We start from the raw sequence: 10,654 nt of genomic DNA on the forward strand, positions 1-10,654 counted from the left end.
TATTCTGTCTGTGACGTATGAAGGGGCGTCATTAATTCAAACCCTGATGCTATAAAAATCTGTGTATGCTTTGATTAAGTCGAAGATCAATTGAAGAAAGTCGAAGAAACATAGCCTAAATAAGGAACGAAATACAAAAATACAAGAAACTAAGAATACTGGGCCAACATGGCCCAGGACCATGACAGTACCATGACAGTAAAACAAGAATTGCCACTCGATTCACAAAGACAAGGCTTAGATCATCAGGGGCTGACTCCTGGAAAAACAATAAATACACAGGTATGGACCTAACCGATGGCACCGTGGTAGAATGACTGTGATGTGTTGGATGGATGTGTTTGTTGGAACCCGCACCCGTAGTGATCTGTGGCTTCGGAGTGATGGCTATGTTGAGTTGGGAAACAGACTCAGATAAAACAGCATCTGAACCATTAAGTGCGGTAGGTGACACTTTAGACCGTGCGTGAGTGGTAACCTCATTGTCTAAGTGCAGAATTGTCTCTAGTGATGAGTTAGTGGAAACAGGATAAAACGGTGTCACATTAACCCTAATGTTAGCCTCTATCTCTTGATCGGAGGTAATCGTGCAAGAGCAAGACCGGTCGCCCTCTGAGTTACCCTCAGGAGGACAGAATTCGTGTTGTGGCATTACACAGTCTGGGTCGTCGTGATCTGCAGTTAAGTTTGCCTCACGGCGATGTAATATGGGTTCGTGATCAGCGTTCATAGTCTCCAGTTCGTGAGAAACAGGTGTAGCTGGGCAAACCGGAGCGCTAGTTATGCTTTCGTTACCATCATTCAGTGACTGATGGAGGAGCAGGGCCGGCTCAGGAGGGAAGAAATTAGCCACAGGCAACTCAGATTTAGTTGAAACTGCAGACACGGAAAGAGACACCAAAGGAAACACCTCCCTACCGCTATCAAAACAAAAGGCAGTGGGAAACCTTGTCAGTCTGTGAGTTGAGTCTGTGGTCCCTGCAGGATTGAGTGAAGCAGAAGAGGAACTGTCTCTAGCCTGCGGCTCGGTGAATGGCTCATTGCCAGCCATCTCACCGGCTAAGTCTGTAGCCACCTCACATGCCTTCCGCTCAGAGGTAACTCGGAGCGACTGGACAGTTTCACTCACCTCCGAGTGTTGGGCGATGCGGTGGCGACGCGAACGCCGTTTTCTTTTGGCCATGGGCCCCGTTGACGTGGAAGGCGGAGCCTCCTGCGGCGTCGCAGAGGCTGAGGAGGCGAGTGTTGGAGGAGCGGTAGGCGGGAGCTCCTGGCACCTCCGGGGGCCCCCAAGGGCCAGGCGTGTCCCGCGAAAAACCTCTCCGTAGTCAGGAGCGAGCCATGGCTCCTCCCGTAGCTCTTCCTCCAGTTGCGCGCATGCGGCGCGCTGCCGCTCCTCGAGGTCGACGTCCATGCCCCCCACAGCTTCCTTGTGTTGCTCAGTGGAGGGCGAAACAGGCCGTGGCGGTGCACGACGGCGGCGGGAACGCCGCTTTCTCTTTGGAGCGGCCGTGGGCAAAGCCTGGCCTTCCGTGGCGACCGGCTCCTCGCCCTCCGACCACATCCATACCAGGCAGGAAGCAGGAGACGAGTAGCCCGATCGCAGCGGCGAGGGTGGGCGGTTGGTCTGAGGTGGGGCAGCTGACGAGAGCTCCTCCTCGGAACTGAGCCAGGGCTTCCGACGGAGCTCGTCCTCCCGATACGCCCGTAACACCTGCTGCCGCTCCTCTTCACTGAAGTCACTTGCCTCTGGCATCTCCGTGCGCCGCGTAGTGTAGTCAGGCGGTGGCGAAGATGTGGAAGCCGACGAAACGTGAACAGACAGTGTAACGGTGGTGAGCCTCACAGTTCCGATTCTGACCGTTTCCGGCTCTTCATGCTGGAACAGCTGCCCCGAGCGGATGCCCACAGTGGAAATGAGAAAGTCCCGGATGTGGGGGCGCAGCGCTCCGAACAGCCACGGGAGTCCGGACACCATCCGCTGTAGATGAACGGCTACGGTCTCCCGGTATTCGCCTCCTGGCAGCGTCGCCCACTCCTGACAGTGATATTCCACCGTGTAGATCAGATCTTCCCTGAGGTCCGCGGAGGGGTTGTGAGCTGCTGGGTCCATGTCGTGGTCGCGTTCTTCTGTCATGGCTCGCTGTGTGGCAGGCAGGATGAGGACCCAAAATGCAAACTCACTGACTCAGGGGATAAACCCAAAATCACAGCTTTAATGCTGGAAGGCAGATCACAGGAAATACAAAACTTAAACTGGGAACCATAAACTAACACTCGCAGAGAGACACAGGGAAATCCACGCAGCATGAGGGGGAACGCGACACAGAACTGAGGGAGACGCAGACATAAATACACAGAGGGTTAACGAGGGAAGTGGGAGCACACGGGGAACACAGGTGACACTGATAATCATAACGAGACAGGGCGGGGTGAACATAACATGACGTATACAGGTGCGGGAATCACAAAGTAAAATAGGAAGTACACGGGGGTTCAGACAGGAGGGGAGAGAGAGAGCACAGGAAGAACATAGCCATAATGGGCAGGGGAAACATGGAATAAACACAAAGCGAGACGAGGGCTCATAAATACACAGAGGGGCACACAGGGGGTAAGAGTCACGAAGGGAAAACACTTAGGGAACAACACAACAGGACAACTCAGGAAACATGGCCTAAATAAGGAACGAAATACAAAAATACAAGAAACTAAGAATACTGGGCCAACATGGCCCAGGACCATGACACTTTCAAGTACAAAGTTGTTATGAAGTCTGTCACATTCCCCCCCTTTTTTTCTCCTTTATTTATTTATTCTTCTTATTTCATTGTACTGTATATTGTTACTCTTATTTGCCTTGTATGTCTACTGTACAAACCGAACTGGAATGACTGACTGTTCGCTTTATAAGTTCAATAAAGTTTTGGGGGAAAAAAAACCCTCTTCGGCCGCTCCCTTCTGCCGTATTTTGCGGCAAAATTATCCACACCCACCGCCGCGCTATGAATTGTGGGATATATGGGACCACGAAGCGTGCACCGGACCACGTTTGATATTTGGAGAAATCGACGGCGCATTTGGAGTATGCATTTGAAGTACACTTCGAATTGGGACAGCCATCGTCGCGTGGCGGTGACATACCCGCACTTGAAATGCGTACTTCAAGCGTGCAGACCCTGAATTGGGACACAGCCATAGTCTCTCTTCCACAGCATGTCTTTATCCTGTCTTCCTTGTCTCACCCCAACCAATCACAGCAGATGGCCCCGCCCCTCCCTGAGCCTGGTTCTGTTCGAGGTTTCTTCCTGTTAAAAGGGAGTTTTTCCTTCCCACTGTCGCCAAAGTGCTGCTCATAGGGGGTCATATGATTGTTGGGTTTTTCTCTGTATCTATGAAGCGCCTTGAGGTGACTTTTGTTGTGATTTTGTTGTGTGTGTTTTGCTTTACCAACATCTGTATTCGTCTGTACAACTGTGACAGTGTCAGACATCCTCAGCACAAAGTGATGCTCAAGTAATTCTGTGGAATGTAGACAACAGCTGAAGAAAGTTTAGTATAAAAGACCAAACAGGTTGAAAGATAAAAGGGGAAGAACTAGTTATAACAATAATGTTGGATGCTGTTAACTCTGATGTCATTCATCGGTGGTCAATTTTGTTATTTGAGTAAACGAATCTAATTGAAACTACAATGTTGATATTTGTAATATCTTATGTCTATAAGTTCATTTAACAATAACACTACTTGTTACACAAAGTACATAAAATTTGATACAAGAAAGAAAATGTTATGTAAAATGTTGCTCTGAAGTATTTTATTGTGCTAATTTAACATCAATCTTGTTGGATTTACTGGAGCTAAATAGCTGAACTCTGTAAAATGTAACCAGTGAATGTTTGTCATGTTCACATAACAATTTTTTAATGTTTTAGATGGAAATATGGTGGCATAATAAAACCCATTCAGTGAAGTAGAACAGATTATTTTTGAGTATGTTGCAGCTGTTGATGGTGCCTTTTACATGCTTCTGTTTGTTTTAATGAATAAACTGTTAAATCCTCAGACTTCAATCTTTCAATCCATTAAACGACAGCAAACAAGAGCCAGTAGCAGAAAAATAGAACAGAATAGAAAAGACCTTTATTGTCATTGTACATGTATAAAGAAAAATGTGCCTTTTTATGTATGTGTTCTGTTCTGTTTTGGCAGATTTGGCAAGTTAGTTTTTCATAGGCACAACCGACATCCTCACCTCTGCTGCTCAACTCACGAATGCATTCTCCCTTCAATGACGCGCCATTTAAGGGGAAATTAACAGGCTAAGAAGCATCTCCCAACAAAGACGTCACTGACCAAACAAATGTCCTAATTTATCGTGCAAAGTTTTCACACACAGGATATAATATATATATAATATATATGAATAAATGCCTTTGCATTTCAAATTCTGTAATATCAATGTTTTAGTTGTTTTTAAAGCAGAGCAGCAGAAAATATTCAATAAAGACAAAGAAGCTGTGAACCAAATAGCATTTTAATGAAATCATTAGTGGTTAAGCAAAGTAACATTACAAAGGAAACAAAAGCAAGCAAACGGTTAAGTGTAAAGAACATTTGTTCCATTGGCACAGGCTTCAGTGCAGCTGCATGTTGTTACTGCTCTCACAGACATGGCATTGTTTCCCCCTTTTGGTGGTTTGAGCATCAAATCACCAAAGGTCTCAGCTGCACATCGACAATGCTAAAATATTTCAGCCGTCCTTACATATAAATGTCATTTGTTGCAAGCTGTGCAAACATCACAATTGTTTGACATGTAAATGTGGAAGAAGCGCAGGCAGCAGCGCACTGGCTGTGATTCACATTATATACAAAGATGAACAGCAAATGGTGATGACTCTGGGAACTAAGCTTTGACAAACACTGCAGAAACCTTTGGGAACAGTTACATGAAGCTCTCTTAGAATCATTTGTCATGTATTTGTAGCCTTCTGGCTTCTGGCCACGCCCCCTGCCCTTACCACAGAACACCTGTAGAAATATATGATGAATGAGCTACAGAGATGCAGTCAGAGCAAAACATTCAAATGCAAATCAACATAAATTCTTGACTTTTAAAAAGAGCTGTTGGTTTTATTGGTGAATGCACGTGTAGAGGAAAATATGATGAAATGACCAGACACTAGGGGTCAGTGTCAGGCTGCAGCAGTCACATAAAAGCTCCAGAGAGCACGCAGTGATTGTAAAAGCTGAGGATGCATTGGTCCTTGTGGCAGCTTCTTTACCCAACTCATATCAGACGGTCTTTTGAACAAAAAAAAACAATAAAAAATGACAGAAGACTTTTTTCAACACAGGAGAAGATCACTCAAAGAAATGTAATGGACCTAACTACCTTCATTTTCATAACGGTTGTTCTTTGGGAGAAATGGCCGTACAATGTTCTGTAAAAACAACAAAGACACAGCGAGTCTACTACAGTCTGTCAGCAGTAAGAACATTAGCCTGATATAAAATGTGATCACATACAAATACACAAATACTCAACAATAACTTGGTAACAGACATCATTGTGCTTCTAAGTAAAGAGTAAATTAAGCAGAATACTATAACATTAGTAAGTAGAGACGGTGGAAGGAATAGCATAGAATGTGTGATACTTGATATTTCTGGATAAGCGTGAATATTTACTCTGTGAATTTATCATTTATCAGTCGGGAATCTGCAGCCCGACATCCTTTAAACAAACATTTCTCCAGCTGTGAGTCAGACAAAGGAAAAAGGGACACTTTCTAAGAATAATTCAGCCCTGCTCACAACAAACTTTCATCTTCTCCCCTTTATCCTGGTCTTTGCTCATGATCATCTCCACCTTTGGAAATCTGAGAGGAATGTCACATATTCCTTTGGATAGTGATTCTTAAGCCATAATGTGTAATCAAATAAAGGAAAAAATATAACTTGTTGTAGTCTTAATAACAGCGCAGCCTTTAGCACGTGGTCCATAAAAAGGACCTTTTGGGGGAGGGGCCTCTGTAGATGATCACCTTATAGAGCTGAAAAGCCAAATGTGTTAGCACTCTTCATGGTTATAGCTCCAGGGTTTCCTCTCTGTTCTCAGGTGCTACTTTTAAAAATCCTAACACAAAGACTGACTCTGACTGTGAGTGCAGAACAATCAGGGCCAGTGGAGCTTTGAAGCAGGCAGGCATGTAGGTGAGATGCAAACAGAGCCAAAGGTCAGTTAAAGACATCACCGGCCTCCTGCAAAAGCTCTGACTTAGTTTAGTTGTGTTTACAATTGTTCTGTTTTGCTGCAGAGAATGATTACAATCTGTTTGAATGCTCACTTTCTTTAGGCTGAATTATTGTCTTGGGCACCACCTGTCGGATAATCTGAGAATTACATGTTCCCAGAAAGCATTTTTGTGAACACAATGTTGTCTTAATTGGCAGGAATCATGGCCAAAATCAAAATAATAATAATAATAATGATACCCAGGTTGTAATTAGCCTCATAATTTTCTGTGGTATCTTAATCTTAATGCTAACAATGATCTTGTTAGCATCTGCTTTATATCTTTAATCGCTATCTCTGTCTCTGTCTTCGTGCTCCTGCAAAGCATCGTGGCTGTCCTCCTCTTCATCCTCATCAGCCTCTTCCTCATCACCACCCCCATTCATCATTTCCATCTCCACCTCCACCCCTCCTTCCTCAGCCTCCGCGTCCACTTCACTGAAGGGCTCGGGATCCTGTGACACCTCGACCATCTCAGTGCCTTGAACCACTTCAACAGCACCCTCGCGAATCTTTTTGACGTGGAAGGTGAAGGGGGGCACTTTGTACACGGCAGTCTTGGACCGGGCATAAACCACATGGTCTGGTGTGAAGGCTTTCTTCATCTTGTCGCTGGATGTCTTCATCTTCTGCTTGCGCTCAGGGTTGACGCTCATGCGTGTCCCGAGTTTTCCCATCTTCTTCTCAATGTTGTGGCGGGTCTTCTCCAGGTTTTCCTTGGTCTTCTGCTTGGTCTTTTCTAAATTCTCCTTGGTTCTTTGCCTTGTCTTTTCCAGGTTCTCCTTTGTCTTCTGCTTGGTCTTCTCAAGGTTCTCCTTGGTTTTTTGTCTGGTCTTCTCCAGGTTCTCTTTGGTCTTTGCTCTGGTCTTATCCATCTTCTCCTTTGAGAAAACAGTTTTCAGGTTTTGTACACGCTGCAGGCTGCTGCGCTTGATGCGTTCGGCACGAGTCTCCTCCATGGCCTCCTCGATCTCCAAACCCTCTTCGTCCGATGAGAGGTCCACGTGAGGCTTGTCTGCCTTTTCTCCTTCTTCTCCCTCTTCTCCGGGCTCTTCCACAGCTTCTTTGAGCTCGAGCAGACTGCCTCCTCTGCTTCCCGACACAGACTCGGAAACCTTCATGGATTTTGAAATGCTGAGTTTCGAGGGAACTTTCACTTCATCCTGTGGAGAAAAGAGCATAAATCATGACATTATTTCTTCTGATAGAGGTTTTGTTAACGTACTGTAGCTAAACACATTACTGACATATTATCACATTTTAAGGCTGATAGTGTGTCTTGTTACATATCACAGTCCAGAGCAGCGTTGTGGTTCTGCTGGTTGGTGTATCCAGATTCATACAGGATTAAAAGACTGATTAATGTGGTGAAGTCACAATTCAAATTTTAGCTTTAGGATAGGAGTATTGGTAAAAGGAGTGGTATGTCTCTGCTATCATGAAGTGATTTATGTGTGTTTGTGCATTGTTCCTCTTTCTGTCGATGTGTGCAAGTACTCACAGGCTAACCAAGCCGAGCCGTGTGACTCACTTCAGGTTTTCCACACAGTGCAGCCATTAGAGGCCATCATAAACAGAGACGATTCTGAGTAAAGACATGAAGCTGTCTCAGAGGAATGAAAGGAAAACGTTTGTGTGGGATGTCAGCTGTGACAAAAGGGGCAAACAACATAATTACAGTGTGCGCACAAAGCTACTCTGACCCTTCTGCTGACATCATTAAGATGTGCTTAACACACATGCGGAGGGGAGGAGAGTGCTCCGGGACATTTAAAGTTTTGTGGTTGAACCATGTTTGTCTCTGCAGGCTGCTGCATGCTCTCATTCTCTGTCATGTCGTGTTAACCTGGAAACTCTGTATCATCGTCCTCCAGAGACGGGAGCAGTCTCAGCAGGAGAGGTAGTGGGATTCTTATTTCTGCACTCATTTGCTTCTGAGATGAACCATTATGGTTTTTATTACCTCATGACTTCTAGCACACTGTCTGGAGGCGACATTCTGGAATAGCGGTCCTATCACTCTACATCTGGTGAGCTTTGCAGTTTCCGAACTTTACTTGTTTGGAATATTTTGTGTGTGTGACCTGCCTCGCCTGACCCTGGCCCGCCCTGTAAAGCATTCCTGTATAGAAACACTTCACGCTCGCCTCCATAGTCATTCATTCCCCTCTCTGTTCCATCTTCCACCCACCATATCTTCCCTTTCTCAATAACATTCCAGCCAAGGGAGCCTATCTTTCTCTTTTCTCATAAATTCAGCACTCTGGCCTGCAAATGCAGGGATGGAAGAGAGGGCGGGGGTCTTCCTCTTTCCATCACGGCAACTTTGAATCCAACTGGGCTCCAGACATGTACCTTGTGTACTGAATGTAGTACTTGCTGTATGTATTGTGTGTTTGTCTCCCCTTACACTGCCTTTATTGTCAAAACAGGAACTCGGTGGGGCCGGGACAAAGGACTAGCAGGGATGGGGGATGGTCAGGTGAGGAAAGTGGAGATGCTTTTCTGCTGTCGTATGAAACGACTAATTGCACACATGGGATGATTCTAAGAGTCGTGGAAAACCATCTGGTCCGCAGGAAGATGATAGCATCAAAGTCTTAGCTGGAAGGTAGCACTGAGAGCTAAGTGTGAGCATGTAGAGGAGGGGGGGTCTGCATCCATTGTGTTCTGTTCTCGTGGTTTTATTGAGGTATTGTGCTGCAGTATCTTGGGTAAACTTGACCTTAGATGAGGGATTTTGGCTTTCCTGCCAGGCGGGGGTGCTGGAAAATACCTGCCTAGTTACAATTCATTGTGTCTTATATTGAAGTCAAGGACAATGCAGTGGGTGCTGAAAATCACTTAAGCAAGGTTAAACCTCGAGCCTGGATCTCTCCACACTTAAAATACTCCCAGGTACACTTCCTTCCAATGACACCACACCATTTATTATTCCAGAAATAATTTGCATGTCCCAGTAAACAGTAGATTTGGTATTCCAGATTCCAGGATGGGCTTTTGTTTTATACAAACCAACATGCTTCTTTTGCCGTTTGCAGCCATATTCATCACATACATCAACAGCACAAATAGGTGCTTAAGTAAAAAAGTGTCATTCCACATATCTTTGTAATGACATTTTTACATATTTTATCTATCAGAATCAGAATATTTTTAAATCCTCTAAAGAAATGACGTACAAATAAACATCAGGATCCTTTCAGCCGGCAGAGAAGGTATTTTGCTTTGGCTAGGACACCATCTGAGCCATCACAGGACAGCAGCACTAATTTGTACAAACAAATTCTTCTAAAGATTTTTTTTGTTCTGCAAATTCATTATAGATCTAACTGCACAGAGCGATATACAAGTAATGACAATTATCAACATGGAAGAGATATACACATCAATAAATCAATAATTATAAGCCAATGAAATCTCGTATATGATTTGAAAATCCATCCTTTCGCTTCCGCCTATCCTTCTCAGGGTCGCGGGAGCCTATCCCAGCTGTCATAGGGCGAGAGGCGGGGTACACCCTGGACAGGTCGCCAGTCTGTTACACACAGGGACAGACACCCATTCACTCCCACCTATGGGCAATTTGGATTAATCCCCCCCAAACTGCATGTCTTTGGACTGTGGGAGGAAGCTGGAGTACCCGGAGGGAACTCACGGGGAGAACATGCAAACTCCACACAGAAAGACCCCATCAGACCCCGGCCTGATGGTGGAATTGAACTCAGGACCCTCTTGTTGTGGAGCAACAGTGCCACTGTGCCACTGTGCTGCCCTGAGAAAGTGTCATTAAAAATTGTACCTTAAATATATTTGAATATACAACCTGTGCACTATTGAGCTACTTCAATAAGATTACAATGTTGACTTAAATACTTTTTTGTGATGGACGGTTCACACACCAGCTTTGTATTCTATAAAAATATTTCTGTTATCCAAAATAAATATTTCAGAAAACTGGAAAACAGAGTTTTGGAGGATCTGGAGACTGAAGCGACTTCTTTGCTCATTGGTTGCTTTGTTTTCTGTCACATGATCACTGAAAGGCTTCTCATGGAGATGCTGCATGTTGTCTTAGACCACAGAGAATCACAGAGTCAGTTTAGTTTTAGATGAGTACAAGAAAGTGGATGCATGGATGGACTATAGAGAATATAAAAATAGTTGTGGCACAAACCTAGTGTTAGTGTTCTGCTTAAAATGAGATGTCAATGATTGTCTTGTCTTTAAGGAGCCCAAAGTCAGTCTATCAGTTTGGTAAAGATGTGTGTGTGTGTGTGTGTGTGTGTGTGTGTGTGTGTGTGTGTGTGTGTGTGTGTGTGTGTGTGTGTGTGTGTGTGTGTGTGTGTGTGT

At 44.8% G+C, this 10,654-nt stretch overlaps 1 protein-coding gene across 1 annotated transcript in view; it reads right to left on the minus strand.

Annotated features, from left to right (window-relative positions):
• Window positions 1-4,519: 4,519 nt before the first annotated feature.
• cavin1b (caveolae associated protein 1b) overlaps window positions 4,520-10,654 on the minus strand; it is a 27,742-nt gene continuing 21,607 nt past the window's right edge. Inside the window, exon 2 of the mRNA XM_005949623.3 lies at window positions 4,520-7,464. Coding sequence (XP_005949685.1) covers window positions 6,586-7,464 — 879 coding nt within the window. The 3' untranslated portion in view covers window positions 4,520-6,585. The remainder of the gene's footprint in view (window positions 7,465-10,654) is intronic.

Source organism: Haplochromis burtoni, unplaced genomic scaffold, assembly GCF_018398535.1.
Source record: "Haplochromis burtoni strain Fernald_Lab_line unplaced genomic scaffold, NCSU_Asbu1 Contig_691, whole genome shotgun sequence".
Taxonomy (NCBI): domain Eukaryota; kingdom Metazoa; phylum Chordata; class Actinopteri; order Cichliformes; family Cichlidae; genus Haplochromis; species Haplochromis burtoni.